Source organism: Pararge aegeria, chromosome 9, assembly GCF_905163445.1.
Source record: "Pararge aegeria chromosome 9, ilParAegt1.1, whole genome shotgun sequence".
In the NCBI taxonomy this organism is placed as follows: Eukaryota; Metazoa; Arthropoda; class Insecta; order Lepidoptera; family Nymphalidae; genus Pararge; species Pararge aegeria.
The window spans coordinates 14181820-14199037 of record NC_053188.1 but is presented as its reverse complement, the minus strand read 5'-3'; the positions used below and the strand labels follow the sequence as shown (position 1 = coordinate 14199037).

The 17218-nt window shown below is 34.7% G+C and overlaps 1 protein-coding gene across 12 annotated transcripts in view; it reads right to left on the bottom strand.

The window, feature by feature from the left end:
• Nucleotides 1-190: 190 nt before the first annotated feature.
• LOC120626133 overlaps nt 191-17218 on the bottom strand; it is a 130732-nt gene continuing 113704 nt past the window's right edge. For 6 of the 12 annotated variants that reach the window (XM_039893418.1, XM_039893423.1, XM_039893419.1 and 3 more), the window contains 5 exons: nt 16056-16082; nt 10008-10139; nt 8585-8704; nt 7897-7952; nt 3530-4175 (listed from right to left, as the gene is read on the bottom strand). In XM_039893418.1, coding sequence (XP_039749352.1) covers nt 3530-4175; nt 7897-7952; nt 8585-8704; nt 10008-10139; nt 16056-16082 — 981 coding nt within the window. The other 6 variants (XM_039893429.1, XM_039893430.1, XM_039893422.1 and 3 more) reach the window with 6 other exon arrangements.

Here is a 17218-nt window from a genome sequence, read left to right as displayed (position 1 = left end):
CCTTGGACTCAGAAAGCAGGGTTACCCACTGCACCAATCGGCCGTCAAACAACATAACTTAAAAAAGTTAGTGGTGGATGTAGGTGGCGTGCTGGGATTCGAACCCGGCCCCTTTAAATCGAGCTAGAAGTCCTAACCTAACTATCATATCGGTGTACGGAAATGCAGTCGGTGATAAAAAATAAACATGTAAAAATTAAAGTTATTTATTGAAACAAATATTGGTTTTTAAATTAATAGGTATATATTTGTTACTAAAGCTAGTGGGCTCTGACTTATATAACTAAGGTCTAAGTAAGTAATAGAGGAGCGATATAACGCAATAAACCGACATATAAGTAGCATAAGTACACGATTGTATGCGTATGCATGACGTTACAATACGATAACACTAGGTATCAATATAGGATGTTATGCTTTCGCATTTCGCTGGGTTACGACCTGCCGGAGCTCTTGTAACACTGGTTTCTATTACAAACATGGGCTAATGTAGCCGGTGCAGCTGGAACTCTCTGGCTTTAGCACAGAACTTGCGATTGTCGCATTGTGATCCAAAACTTGTAATTATCGCGATATCGCGATGTAACGTGCGAGTTGTCACTGTTAGTAGTGTAAAAGTTAATCAATTGGAAAGCAAAAAGACCATTTCACCATTACAAGTTCTAGGTTAAACTTCTTGGGCTCGATTCTTTATGATTTAAAATCATTTAGTACATCAAACTCATCTGGCCCGGTAGCCAAAAATTACACTAATTGACACCATAATAAGTAGAGATGTCGGTTGACCTGCTAGTCTCTGACATTTCGCATGCGATAAAAGCAAATCTGTCACCGGGCCAGATAAGCTTGTCGGACTATAGGTATCACACTTGTAACTTCAATTTATGACGTCATACTCAACAGTTCGTGTAACTAAGATACGTCAAATTTTTCGTCACAAATTACATTTCTTGGGTTATCATGATTTCGATCGCAGTATACCTACTCCTAGAATTAGTATACTTATGTGTTTCGAAACCATAATTTATAGTTTCTAGAACTGAATTTAGTTTGTATACAGAAGTGACAAATTTTACGTCACTAAAACAAACTCAAAATTTTTAATCTTAATATACAATAATATGTCTTAAACAATTTATGTTTGCATATCAGCAATAATATGTCTTAAGCAATTTATGTTTACATATATGAAGTTCTGTCAAAAACTACGTCACAAAATGTTCAATGCTTAATTTTAAGATCAGATAAGATTGCAAAACAGGCATTGTAGTCTAAACTGCGCCCTATTATTAACTCCATGATTTTGAAATATTGAGTATATATTTATTTCATAGGATACACGGTTTCTGTATGTTCTTCTTTGTGTTTATTACTTTCAGATTTGTAAACAAAAAAGGTTCCCTTTTGAAACCGTACAGCATTTAAATCGATGGTTTTGGTTAAATTTTAAAAATTGGTAGATCTAATATTTATTGTTACAAGAGATCCTGACAGTGCTAAATATTAAAGTTCAATGGAAGATTACAATTTCACTATATTCAAAACACTAGAGTACATTTAACATTAAAATTCATTAGACAAATGCTCTCAAAATGACATTGGGGATATAAAAATGCCTTATTTAAGCGTGTTAGCTTGTACCTATTTGATACCTAACTATTCCTGTGTCTAAAAAACATTAAATGGGGAAAAGGAATAAATCGATATAGGAATAAATAGTTTATGAATGAAAAACTATCTGACAATATACAATTCATTATTAAATTCAAAGGTAAGGATGACAAAATTAAAGTCAAGTTCTTACAGCCACTCTTATCACATCTTACAGTTGTTTTATCTCACGAAGACTGTTAAATAGCTCCAGTAGTGGGTGTGCATATACGCACATTGCACACTAATAGTTTGGACTTAATATCAGAATCTCTTATCAATCCAGTATCGAATACCGTTAGCTACTAAATGCAAATAGTTCGTAGCGAGGTAATAATCTGATTGTGAAATTATGTTAATAGTATACATACAAATATAGCTTTACTAATGAATGTTCTCAAATTTATTATTTCATTACTTCAAGATAAGAATCAGAATTTGATTATTTGTCAGGTATTTTAGCAAAATTGTCTTAAAAATAAACATATTTACATTTTTCTATTCACATTGCTTAGGTTTACATATATAAATATGCTTGTCAGTATACTGTATTACTATAACCGAGGCTGAACGGTTTTCGTGAGATAAATCCGCTATACAGCATTAACTACCAGTATGTCTACAATAGAAAACCTAAGATAACATTTTATCGCCTGTATACAAATTCGTAAATTAAAATCTACAAAAAATAGCTCCCGGTTCAAGTATATCCGCTAACTGTCATGTACAGTAGGGGTCAAATAGTAGATAGCTTATGTATAAAAAAAAAATTGCGCAAAGCAATCGGCTACGAAATGGAATAATAAACATTTCATGTCAAACATCGAAAAATTGAACATTCAACTGTGAATTTAATATTTTAACGATATTATTAAGATTATAATTTGGCATCCACAACGTAAAATCTTAATGTAAGCCTTGCGAGTGATATAAATGCGTACATGCCTTGCACTGGCGTCTTGCTGATATAGGTAGCATTCGAAGATGACACAGCTGTGTTTAACTCTCGGGAATCTAATTCACGAATTGTGAAATCGAAATACGCCTTGATTTTTTATGACATTCAACGAGGTGTCGAATTTCACAACACAATATTAATTACGCGCCCAGTAACGACTGACATGACGTATAAAATAAGGGGAAATCCTAGAGTGTCTCACACAGCTGTACATCAATCATCAAAATTATTAATTCATCGACTGCATCGTGATTAATCTTACATAAACTTGGGAATGGTGATCATTATATTGGCCTGCAATGCTCTCCGTCACGATGTGGCCGATGCTTTAATTTAGTGCCTGTAGCTACGTTATCACTTTTTTTGCACCTTCATCTTGCATTTCCATTTTTAAACCCCGACGAAAAAACGACGGAGTGTTATAAACGTGTCTGTCTGTGTCATCGTACCTCCCGAACGGACCAACCAATTTTTATTTTTTTTTATTTTTAAAAGGTGAATTAATCGGGAGTGTTCTTAGCTATGTTTGATTGAAATTCTTCCTTCTTTTCATAACACAGTTTTCCAAAACTCCCACAATATGGGTTTCAAATGAAAGCGCGCTACTGGTCAAGTTACTAATAACTATGAAAAATTTTAAATCCAAGATGGCCGCCAACGCTAAAAGGTCGAATTTCCTTTTTTCCACAGCTCGCTACGAGTTGGCGGCGGCCGTCTTGGAAGGATTTTCATTAAACATAGCTACAAAGACTCCCGATTAATTCACCACTTAAACAAAAAAGAACTAACGATATTATAATTACTATTACGTGGCGGTTAAATTTAATTTTGTGTTATATGATATTTTGCTTGTATATATGATTTCTAGGATGCACGATGAAGATGAAAGAAAATGATAATACGCCAAATAGCGAAGTGGATTTAGATTGCGCTCGCCCTGACCTTCTTTGGAGTAACTAGTTTTTGTTCTATAGACCTCCTTGGTATACCGCTCACCTTTTTGGGCGAGCATCCATTATAATTTATCGACGACGGCAGGGACTTGTATCCACCATCTGAGCTGTAATCTGTATCTGTCGACTGACCGTTTAAACTAGGACTGTGCCGGTTGCCGTTCACACTTTCCTTACTACTTATCCTTCCGTTGTATAGATCACCGTACGATGTGTGGTGCTTGATTGAAGATTCCTCTATCACAGCTGTTTTGGATAGCAATGGCTCAGTGGACAGATAGTGCTGGTTGTGGAAGTTCTCTATTGACCGCGATCGGCCTGAATAGAGATTCCTCCGTTCAGATTTCTCGCCTAAAGATGAATCGCGTTTAATGTATCTTCTGTTCTCCGTGTTAGTTGCTAAGGCTTGAAGGTATTTGGATCCGACTCGACTATTTGACTTGAGATGAACCGAGTCCGTTCTACTGTCCGTCAGTCTGTTCTCGTCATTCGTCACACCGTTCACTTTTCTCGCACCGCACTGACATTTCGCGGTCCCATTGGTGGCAGGCCTCTTTGTCTTTTGTGCTTCACTATACGACGGCAGCTTCCTCCCACTAGCTTGTTCATTCCAACTGCACACACAAAAACAATATATAAGCACAGATACTAATATGCTACGGATGATAATTATCATCATCATCATCATCGGTAAGGTTAGATAAGGCCGTAGTTATACCTGGTACCTTCACATGTCGTTGAGAACATTATGGAGAATTCTCAGACATGCAGGTTTCCTCACGATGTTTTCCTTCACGGTTTAATGCGAGCGAAATTTAAATTGCTTCAATTAAAAACGCACTCATATACTAATGTATACTTCTATACTAATATTCCCAAGGTGCTGGAGTGGCAGCCTCCCACTAGGACAGAGCAGAGGAAACTCGGAAATTATAAATTACGTAATTACCCCAGGCGGGGATCGAACCAGAGACTTTACACCTCACACTCGCCGCTGCACCAGGGAGGTTTGTTTGAATATGTTTACAGATAAATTATTAAAGTTTAATTTTACCATCAATTTTTTTTTCAAAAACAATAAAACAATACTTAAAAATGTAGAATTTGTTTTGTCGATTCCAGCTAAAGGCTCAATTTCCAGCCTTATTACTTCTGTCCTTTTCTACGATATTAAAGTAAAAATGTTTTTATCTTGTCTTAATGGTTTTGCTATATTTTTTTGTTAGTTTGTGTGTTAATTATTTTCCTCACCTTTACGTTCTGGTATGGCAGCGTGTAACACGTATACAATGCTCATAATCACGGTTTGTAACAGATTAGGTTAAATATGTCAGTAAAACGAAACCACACTACTATGGACAAATCACAACACATAACACGTTTTAAGAAAATAGGTAATGTGCGAAATTCCTGTCTGTCTCTCTCCTAAGACTGAAGACACTTCGTGCTGGAGACTTAAATAACAAAGTACTTAACTATTAACTGTTGTGCGTAAGTAATTGTTTTGCAAGAAAAATCTTTATCTTATTGATTTATAGACCCATATAATGAATATTTAAATCCAAAATAGCTTTTATACAAAAATGCATTGCACCAATTTATCTGCAATCATTTCATATTATAAATAGCATATTATAAAAGGCAATAGTAAAATACTTATGAATAAAAAAATTACGTTAGGCAATACAATTTGATTTTAACTACCATGTAATATAAGTCATTATATAAATATATAAAATATGTTAATCAATATATTTTTCCAGTCTGGTGCCTTCACCACCCGGGTAAGCATATACTTTTGTTCTTTATATGCCTCATATATATATCTAAGTATTATAAGACGGCCGTTTATAAATATAAAGATATAAAAAAAAACTTATATAAAGTTTTTAAAAAAAAAGCGCCACTCGTTTTACTCGTAGTACGAAATAGCATAATTCGCAAACCTCGATGGTTTTCGAGTGTTAAAACTGTTATCATTTATTTCAAGTAGGCCTACTTTAATAGTGCCTTTAGAGTAACACTACTTGAAATAAATGAATTTTAAATTTTTAATTTTTAATCATCAAAGTAAAATGGACCCTAAGTTACTCTTTACTTCGACAGCCTGCCGAAAATTTCAGAAAACTGGTGTAATCAACGTCAGATTAGCAATAACTTATTGCTCCCTGTTTTACTCTGTGATATTTTGCAAATACTTGGGAAGTTGGAAGGCTGCAAAGGTGTAGAATAATTCGATGGTTGAAACAGAAGTCCATTCTATTCCTTGTCTATTTAATATTATAGTTTCAATCATTCGAAAACTATTGACACTAGCAATATGTGGTCTTGCGTACTAAGGGTAAAACCTACCTACTGGTCCTCAAAAAGCCTCGTAAACTGATGTTGTTATATAGGTTATATCTTAATAAAATGTTATATACGGCAAAGGCTAGGCCTTTGCATTCAAAGACACAATCATGCTTTTTAAACAGATCACTTCGGTAAATTAAGGTAAGTGTGACAATATTCTTCCATGTCTACATCAGCAATCAAAACGTCCTCAGAGCTTTTGTACAAAAGATGCAGCAAGCACAATAAATTGATTGAACACAACAGGCAAAGAGCGAGCAAGCAGTCGATCCACGCTACCTGATCCGACGGACGAACCCTCGTACCACCCAAGTGGAAACTGGTCCCATCAATATCCAAACATTTTCAATTTATCATATTCGAATCGAATCGAAAGCAGCATGTGAGGAAATTAGAACAGAATGATTACAATAATGACTGAAGGGATACGATGCGGATAATTTAGGTCTGACCACATTTTTAGGTCTTAGGCCGGTTAAAAAGTTAAGCCGGGAATGCACTGGCCCCCACCTCATGTGTAATGCAACGCCGAGTTGTGTTAAATCAACACTTAGATTATCTTAATATGTATAAAATCTTATTTTCTAAGCCCATAATATACTAATAATTAATGACGTGTTGTGACATAGTTTGGTAAATGAAGTTGATCTCAGTTCAACCATCTCGTTAGCCACAACGAAGTACTAATTCTAAAGTAAGGTCAATGTCACAGGATAACAAGCTTCCCGATTCCTTCGAGACCTTAACATGTGGTTAAATTTCTAAGTTCAATTCTTAACCGGCTTATGGCCACAATTAATAGCAGTAGTACAGTATTTTCTATCAGAAAACGAAAAAAATTTAATGTAATACTAAGAATTGATTTAACTCAACACTTGTGGCTTATAGTAGGATGGTGCGTAACATAATCATATGTCCGTGGCCATATACTCCATTTTGTGATAGGACCTCAAGGTTAGCGACAAAACAAAAAAGAAATAAAAAGATTATGGAATATGTTTAGAGGTAGAAATTACATTTAAAGTTACTATAAATGTGTATAGTCTTTATGAGTATGAAATAATATCAAATGAAAATACCAGTAAAATATGGTGTTAAAGTAAGGGTGACTCTACACATGGATGTGGGCGTGAATGTCATTTTCTTACTCATGTAATCTCTGAAAACAATAACCCACTTTGAAGTTCGTAAATTAGTCGCTAGACATTGAATTTTGGACATCGAGTTTTGCGCAATGACACTGCATTGCTCCTTGCATTTCAATAAGCAATATGAGGGGGTATATGTTATGTAACATATGACGAATGATGTGTGCAAAATATGTAATAATGATTTGAGTGATTGTACCGTTGCGATGTATAACCTAAAACAACAAATACATAAATCATAGAAACACTAAAAGGGAACTACATTGTATTTTCACTTTAATAAAGATGACCTGAATAAAGTAAATCTTGCATATAAAAAAGAAAATCTAAGCGGACTTTGAGACTTTTCCCAACTTTTTCCGCCGCCGCGATTTTTGATAATAATGATTATTTTTAAAATTAGACTTGTATCTTTTTTAAAGTGCCTTCTGATTGATATAAATAATAATTTAGTCTAAAAACAAAATGTAAGTAATTGTGAAGTATTGCTTATAAGGCATGGATAAATGTAGCTATTTCATATGGCTAAATTAAAGAATGCTACAATAGGTAAGTAGGTATTCTTGAATATTACAGCAGTTACTAGCTGAGAGTCTAGGTTATACTTGGAAAAAAAATCCTATGAAATCTAAAATAAAAAGTTTTGTTTCTGTTAGAAATATAACAGAAATAAAAAAGGCTTCCAATAAAAAATATTTTTTAAGTTGCCTTATTTAGGTAAATTACTTCATTTTAACAACGGGTATGGTATAAAGCAAAAAATGATGACCAAGGTAAGGTTCATTTCGAGATACATGAAATATTAGATTAGCAGAAATCAAGAATATTATGTTACCTCACTAATCCGGAATTTTCAGAACTTGTTAGTGTGGTGCCGATCGGTGGCCGCAACTGAAATATCATTAAAACACTTTATTAGATATATTTGACTTAATATAGTGATATCATATTATGACCATACATAATTTGTAAATGTGACTCAATTGTTTTCATTTGTTTTCAAATACTATAAGACCTATAAATATTTAAATTAAGAACTTTGGAACCTGAATTAAAACTTACTCTACGGACTATGTTGCTAAAGATTGACAAGTAACAATCGGTAAAGTTTACTCGCATTTATTTACAATTAATATAGTTTTTAACGACAGTTAACATCTTGTTTATTTACCATTGAGTTATTTATCAAATTGACTGGAACATTGACTTCTCAGAAAATTTCCTCCGAAGTCTCATCGGTTTCGTGATTTGAATGAATGTTTGACTACATCCTACATTATATTTTATTTATTTGTTTAAACAACTTTAACGCAATAGACAGAACTAAAATAACACAAGCGAAAGTGACATTATGAGTGATCTCTTCCAGTATACCTATACAAAAGGATTACAAACTAGAAAAGAGACGGGAAATCACAAAGTATACAATAAAACATAGACATAAACTTTGATGTATTAAGGTCTTAAAAAAAAACTTCAAAAGTGTCTTTTCGTTTCTCAGTAAACCATAAAAGGACATTTACCCTATCCGTCTGCGTGGCGACGTTGCAGGTGTCATCAGCCCGTGGCTCATGGCTCTCCGCCATGCGCAGCATTTGCTGCTGTAACACCCGCACCAGTCGGTCGCGCTCCTCCAGTTGGCCCTGCATCCCAAACAAAATCGTCATTAAACCCTGTGGGTATCACGAAGCACACACACGTAAACGGCTCAGTGGTTAGGACTGCGGCTTCACATTAGGGGCTGTGTTTTAATTCCAGCAAGCTTGTAACTTTTCGAAGTTATGTGCATTTTAGGCAATCTAAATATCACTTGCTTCAACGGTATAGAAAAACATTGCGAGGAATGTTGCGAGAGAGTTCTCCATAATGTTCTCAAAGGCGTTCTATAAACTCTCGTTTACAGTGCAAGCTATTGAATTGTGACGCTCCCACTAAATATACGTGAGGCAAAATCGCTTGAAACATTTAAAAACGCGGTGAAAGCATATTATCTTGCACAACAATGACGATTTTTAGTACCTTATGTTTATTTTTATTATCTAATATGTTCTTAAGTATTTTTGTATGATTGGATATATATTTGTTTATGTATTTGTATTTAGCTATTTGAATGTAGGTTTATTATAATTTTACACCACCTGTCCGCTTTCACTTATCTTGTCCTAATCCAAAGGTTGCCTGGCAGAGATCACTAGTAAGCGGTGAAAATTTTCGCCTTTTGTATTCTAATTCTATTGTTTTTTTTTATTTTCCTAATTTCATAGTTGTGTACAAATAAAGAGTTAAATAAATCCCTATCCCAACTAATATTATAAATGTCAATGTTAGTTTGTTTGTTACGCTTTCACGCAAAAACTACCCAACCGATACTCATGAAACTTTGCACACATATTCTTGAAAGTGTTAGAAGTAATATAGGATACTTTTTATCCCGACATTAAGCTCGGTTCCTTTGGGAGAGGGGATGAAAGTGTTTGACGGTTTTACACCATAACTCCGAGTCTCCGACAAATTATAACCGATTTAAATAATTATTTTTGTACATAGAGGTTATAAAATGTGCTTTATTTTGCCTAAACTTTGTGTAGATCTGATGAATGTGGTTGGAGATAGAGGACAGAACTCCTCAGCGGACAGCAGCAAACCCCTAATTGAAGGCTTAGCGATACTGAATACTTGATTTTTTTTAAGAACTACAACTAAATTGAATGCCACATCAAAAAACAAAATCGAACGCAGACGAAGTCGCGGGTCCCAGCTAGTAAATAAGCAGCTTTTCCAGTGAGGTAGACTGCAGACTACACCCTTCTCATTGTGGAAGGAGATCACTCTGCAAGCAGCCCGGTAATGGGTTCATACTTGATACGATGATGATGTGAAGATTTAAGATTAGTTTGATTTTTATCATTGGGCATTAGCGTCACGTTAGTTAAAACCCGATTGTACCTGCAGATAGACTATCTGTCGGCGCATTTCTGCGCAGGCGTCTGGGTGCAGCGGCGAGGCGGGGGGGCGGCGCCCGTTGCCGCGCGCGGGGCTCTCCGCGCACGCCGCCAGCAACGGGTCGAGAGTTTCACTCTGTAACATAGAACATCACCATTGACTACATGAAACTGAACTACTACTACTACGCGAAGTAGTGAGCGATGAGGGTCTGTGGCTGTTGACTCCATAGACAATAGGCATGATGATAGTTACAAAGAATCGCTACAATATTGTATTTGTCTAATTAGGTATACCTAAGATTGATATATATCATGAAAAACTTTTTTTTATTTATATTCGAAGTGAGATTGATATTTATTTTCAATGAATAAAACTGCAGAATCTTTCGTAATTCTGACGTCGTCTATATAAACATAATTTTGTACCGCTTGAACTATAAAAATCTCTGTTTATATCAAATATTTTGTAATTTTAAACTATCAGTTGCTAATTTTTTTGTTAATTATACCAAAATCAACAATCTTTCGCTATAGGACAAACACTTACTAAACTCTAATTTGCCTATCACGTCACGAGTGCGGCCATTACACGCGGCGAGCGCTTTCGCGGGATTTTTTGTTTTGTCCAAATAAATCGTTTTATGCAATTTATTTCTGCAAAATGAGATTTTTTTGGATACTTCGGTACGGTAGTTTTTCAAAATTAGCCATCAGAAAACTGATCTATACGAACTAACAGCACCGAGTTACTTTCTCGGCTTAGCCTAGCATGCTCGTTTAGATCGCTCTTCATATTCATTTTGATTAAACTTTAATTGATCATGAACCATGTCGACATGAATCACATCAACGGTACAGATTTAAAAACAAATAATCCTTAAATGTATTAATATCGGTTTAGATTATATTAGAGGAGTTAATATTTATGTTTTAAACGGTTAAATACTTATGGGGGTAATAAAGCATTTTGAGAACAGTCATATTTTAAGAGAACTGGACTGTATTGATAGGCAAAAAAGAAAGATGTATGAAGATTAGGAAAACATGGGAAGGACAAAACTGGATTAAAAGTAATCTACTAACAGTAATCCTTCGAGAATCGTAAAAAGCGCGTAGCTTATTTTCAATTCCAATGAGGCCTTATGTGAAACAATATTAATTTATATAATTTTTGTAACTTGTTTTTTGTTTGCACGATTAGTACGTAGGTACGTGCGCACGCGACGGTTGTCAAAGTTCGATTTATGTTCATAAATTTGCGAACCCCAAAGGACAGGTTGGAAGGAAATAAACATTGGAGTTTTAACGAGAAATACATAATTTCTAATTAGTCATTTCTAATAGAGCCGTTTTGTTTTGACACATATATTGATTGCCATATCAAAATTGAGTTTTTATTATTAACACTTTAAAATGTCGATTTAAAAATCAGCGTTGTAGTATTCCTTGGCATTTACTGCCATGGTGCTGCGGCACAGAGTAGGTGACCCGTTGACCACAACGAAGCAACATAGTCCTAAATTATTGTATTTTTTTTCTTTTTCTCTGTCCTCTTGTTGTTGTATGTTGTAATTTATTTATTGTTGTTAATAAATATTTATTATTATTATTATTATTTAATTGCAAAAGAGAATTATGTATTATGAGAGACCTAGAGAGAGCCATTATATTTGAGAAATACAAACGTGATAATGTTTTCGTTTACAATTAGCGTGCGTGGAAACTCGCAGAGTGAGGATTTCATTGCTATTAGGGTCAGTTAAATTTAAATGCGCCAATTGATTTATTAGCAGAACCACTCGCAACAGTGCATTGGATATTGTTTGATGAATAATTTGAATTTGTATCTACGCATCTGACTAGTGTATAATATCTACATTTGCATAAAATTTACAACTGACAATATTTGTATTATGAACCTGAGTGTTTTCAGTGTCTGGGTGTTTATCTATTTATGTATATATTTATATATATAAAAGAGAAAGTGTGTGGGTATGTTCTGTATAGGCTCCGAAACGGCTGGACCGATTTCGAGTAATCCTGTAAATTTTGGTGACGATCGGAGCACTCCTATTTTTCAACTGTAAAACTGTCAAATACAGCTTTTATTTACTATGATGATATTCTATTGTTGGGTGTACATGGGTGTAGATAATGATCTTCACCCGCTCGAGAAGAGAATAGAAGAGAATGAGTACGGAGAAAAATAAATGATTTAATATATTATGAGACTTAAATTAAAAATTTAACGATGTAAGTTTATTGTTAAAGTAAAATAAAGCAAAATCTAGCCCGGCGAAGCGCGCTGGGTACGCTAGTTATTCATAAAAATTATTCATCTTCGTAAATCTTAGTAACCATAACACAAGCTACGCTTACTTTGGGACTAGATGGCGATTTGTGTATTGTCGTAGTATATTTATTTATTTATTTGTCTCTTCACCCTACCTACTAACCTTTGCAAAAGCTCGCCGTGGCACAGTGTATGGCTGTACTTATTTACAACCACTTGCAAGATGCGCTGAAGCTTTTAGGTACCTGTTGCACGTTTCAAATCAGTGTTATTTGATAAACTTTTGGATAGAATTTATTATCATATCAATGACTACCTTAATGGAAAATTATTATAATTATAGACATTCATGAATTCGTTTTATTTATTAAGTATTATTTTTTTATTTAATCTTTTATTTTTATTTTCCTTTCTTTTGTGTTTTTACCTTTAATTAATTAATTTAAATGTGACTTGTTAGTTAATGTAAAAAAAATTTAATGTAGAAATTTATAATGATAAATAAATTATTGCACGCCAATCTTGGCGGAATATGTGACACTTATAAAAATTAATGAACACCTATGTAAACAAAAAAATGATTGATTGATTGATTGAACTTAGCCAGGAAGAGTATTTCTTACTTTTTTTTTCTACTACAAGTAAGCCCTTGTCAGCAATCTCACCTGCTGGTAAGAGATGATGCAGTCTAAGATGGAAACGGGCTAACCTGTTAGGAGTATTGCAGTTATATTAAATACTTCTAATCGGTTTCTCAGCGGGCGATGGAAAGAGCAATGTTGGGAGTATCTCTACGTGATCAAATCAGAAATGAGGAGATCCGTAAAAGAATCAGAGTTACCTACATAGCTCAGCGAGTTGCTAAGCTGAAGTGGAAATGGGCGGGGCACATAGCTCGGAGAACCGAATGGACATTGGGGTTCCAAGGTGTTGGAATGGCGACCCCGCACAAAACGCAGTGTTGGTCGGCCCCCAACAAGGTGGACAGACGACATCAAACGAGTCGCTGGGAGCCGCTGGAAACAAGCGGCCCAGGACCGTGGATTTTGGAACTCTCTACAAAAGACGTATGTCCAGAAGTGGACTTCAATCGGTTGAAGTGAATGATGATGATGATGAATCGGTTTCTACGCGACAACGCTTCGGAACACTACATATAGCGTGGCTTATCGGCACGTCTTTGTGGGAAGGGTGGTAACTACCTATGGCTGAAGCCTCCTACCAGACCAGAACAGAGAAAATTATGAAATTATAAATTCCCAAACTGCCCCTGCCAGAGATCAAACCCGAGACCTACTCGCCTAGATCCACAGCACTCACCGCTGCATATAAGGGATTATTTGGGTTTATCATTTGGTAAGATCTGTTCTGTGATTGGTCACTCATAATATATCATCAAAACTACCAGTCTGCTCCTTATTCTATACCTAAGAAAATTTTTTGCACTAAAATGTATTTCTAAAAGCAAATACAGCGTGGTATTGCATACTTATTATTCGAATTGACCCAAAAACCATTTTCATCTTTCATTTTGAAAATAAGAACAACGCGAAGGTTTTATTTCCTTTTAATAATAATAATAATAATAATAATAAAAATCCTTTATTGCCATACACTATTGTTAATACAAGATTAATAACTAAAAGAATCATCAATAAATATTAACAATATGGCAAATGGCCGCAAACTCAGCCTTATGCTGTGCATTAGCAACAATGCTCAGCGCTGATTTTCAGTCTGCACCAGTATCAGACTGAGCAAACAACCGCGACGCCCGACTAAATTTTAGAAAGAAATATAAATAAAAAAAAAAAAAAAATCCAAATAAACTGTAAAAGAGATACAATAAAACTAAAAAACTAACACAAACTTAAATTAAATTAAACATATATATATTAAAGAAAACAAAATTAAATTGTAGAAAAAACCAAAAAATAAATACATAATTATTCCAAACAGTACTCATTTTGCATAGACAAATCTCGCTGCTTCAATTTGTAAGCTAAGGTATAAATTTTTTAGCTTGTGTTTAAATACTATTTCGCCAAGAATATTATCACATGTACGGAACGGAGGAGGAAGATCATTCCAGATCTTGGCCGCAGCGAATCGAAAGCGAATTTCAATATTCGGTAAACAAAGAAAAAAACGAGTTGTCTCGCTTTCTTCCCTTTGTCCTGGAATTGTGAGTTATGGGTGGCCATAGTTATTTCCGCAAAAGCCACTTAAGCACGCGCATCTCCAACGGAGCGGCGAAGCTTTTTTATTTCTTTTCAATATCCTCTTAACCCGTTTTAACCAATAGACTGCCATACTTTAATGGCTGAAGAAAAACATTGTAATATCATAACGATCTTCTTTGTAACAAAGTACAGCAGCACCACCTACCTGGTGTTATTGGGTTTTCCAACCAAAGCCATTAAAATATACTCCCGAAATTACAAAAAAATCGGTCCTGCTCTTTAGGAGGAGCTAGGCGACAAACACACGCACAAGAAATTTATAAAATTTAACTTAAATTATGGGTATTCTTCCCACCGTTTATACCGTACCTAAATTTCCACAAATATTTCAAGACCTAAACTAGCCAAATTCAAAGTCAAAGTCAAAGTCAAAAATATCTTTATTCAAGTAGGCCCACAGGTGGCACTTTTGATGCGTACATAAGAATTACACGGTAGTGAGATGATGGCGATAACCACATTCGTAAACTTAAAACTAAAGCTACGAGGGTTCCAAACGCGTCCCGGTCTAAGAAGAAGCCCACAACAAACTTAGCCGGGTATTTTTTTTTTTTTTTTTGTTATCGCCATCTCACAATGTAATTTTAAATTATTAGAAGAGCAACCTGGTTAGAGCAATAATTTACACCCAAGCTTTTTTATCGTTTACGTAGTCCTTTATACTATAATAGGACTTTTCTATAAGCTTACGTTTAATACAAACTTTGAACTTTTTAAGAGACATCTCCAAGATGTCAATTGGTAGTTTATTGTAGAATTGTATGCAATTTCCTTTAAACGAATTATGAATTTTATGTAACCTAGTATATTGCACTGTAAGTTTATTCTTACTTCTAATGTTTAAATTATTGCAGTCACATTTTTTCTTAAATTTAGAAATGTTTTTATGGACGTACATTAAATTTTCAAATATGTACTGACTATACACTGTCATTATTTTAAAATCTTTAAATTTATCTCTCAATGACTCTCTCGGACCCATTTTGTAGATAGAACGAACAGCCCTCTTCTGCAGCACGAAAATAGTGCTAATATCAGCAGCATTACCCCAAAGTAAAATTCCATATGACTTAATGCTGTGAAAGTAACTAAAATATACCAGTCTAGCAGTTTCTACGTCGGTCATATGGCGTATCTTCTTTACCGCATAGGCAGCAGAACTAAGCCTGTTCGATAAATTATTTACATGAGGGCCCCATTGAAGTTTAGAATCTAACGTTATTTTAATTGGTCCTGCCATTCTCGATTTTAAGTGAGACTAAAAAACAGCAATTCGTCGATAACGTAAAATGTTTTACGTTTACTTTATTTTAGTTGGTTTAATTCCCCGGGCTAGAAGGCGTGATATAATCTGTCGTCATAAAAACTCTATATCTAATAATATTATGGCCGACCAGAAATCGACCCAGAAACTAGTGATCCGTAGTCCGGCATGCTGACTACTGGACCACAGAGCCAGTTTGATATAAAATAAAAAAAAACCCAAACTCAGCTCAAAGAGTTGGTAACTTACACTCATCGAATGATGCTCCTCCCCGGGCTGCGATGCGTACGGCAAACAAGGCAATGCAACGAAAACATAAACAGTTACAAAACAAAACAAATCAAGTGTGCAGTACAAGCAAAAAAAAGCATTCACATATTAAATAAAGGGTCACGTAGTTACAATAGTTAATCTCCAAAGAAGTTAATTCGGTAGAACATAAATCTCCAAAATGCAAAACCAAACCAAAGCGCCCAGGTGGCACCAGCGTGCAATATTGCGTACTAACTGCGACCAACGCTGTGTTGTATCTTGTTAAACACGCTCCATGTCAAATTAAATTGACAGATCAAAGGCTACTGTAAGACCTGTCAATTCAGTTAAGTTTGGTTTTACGTGTAAATAATTAACCATGAAAGTCAAAAAAATGCAGTGCAGCTTATTTTAATGCAAGAAATTGAAAATCCTTTAAACCTGTCCACGATCCAACGTGTTTAAATATAAAAGCGCTATATAAAAACGCTGTGATATTAGTGATGCTGTTTTATTTAAAGTGATCATTCGGATATGCAGAAGGCGCTGGATTATTGGTTTGTACTCAGGATTTTAAACTTCGGCAGTAAAAAAAAAAGTTTAGAGCATATTAAAAATAATAAACACCTTTTTTTAAAACAAGAAAGCATAAGATATTTTTGGACAAACAAATTAGCACCAATGCAGAAAAAATATTATTAAAATGTCTACAGCCGATTACATCATGCTGTATTAAAACTCGTTTTTAAAAGATTTACGATAGTATTTATTTAAGTGCGTTGTAGAGAGAAAGTAGGTATGTACACTAATTACAATTTTGCAATCTTATTAAACAGACTGTCCATTTTGTAGCACATGGATAATCCCTAATCCCCGTATACATCAGCAATATCGAAGACGGGTCAGTAATGCTAAAATAAATTTGGCGAGTTAAGTATACGGACAACGCTAAGCTGCTTACGAGATTGTAAGATTTCACCTTATCTAGTAGAGTAATGCTCGTTTGCACTAACGAAGGACATAAACAAAGTAACGCCTAATCAAAGAAGATTCCTAGGCATACATTTACCTTTCACCGAACGATTTTTACTAGGCAACTCATATAACCTAATTTGCCACAAGGTGTAGTGTTCTGTGTTTGTATTATCATATTTATCGTT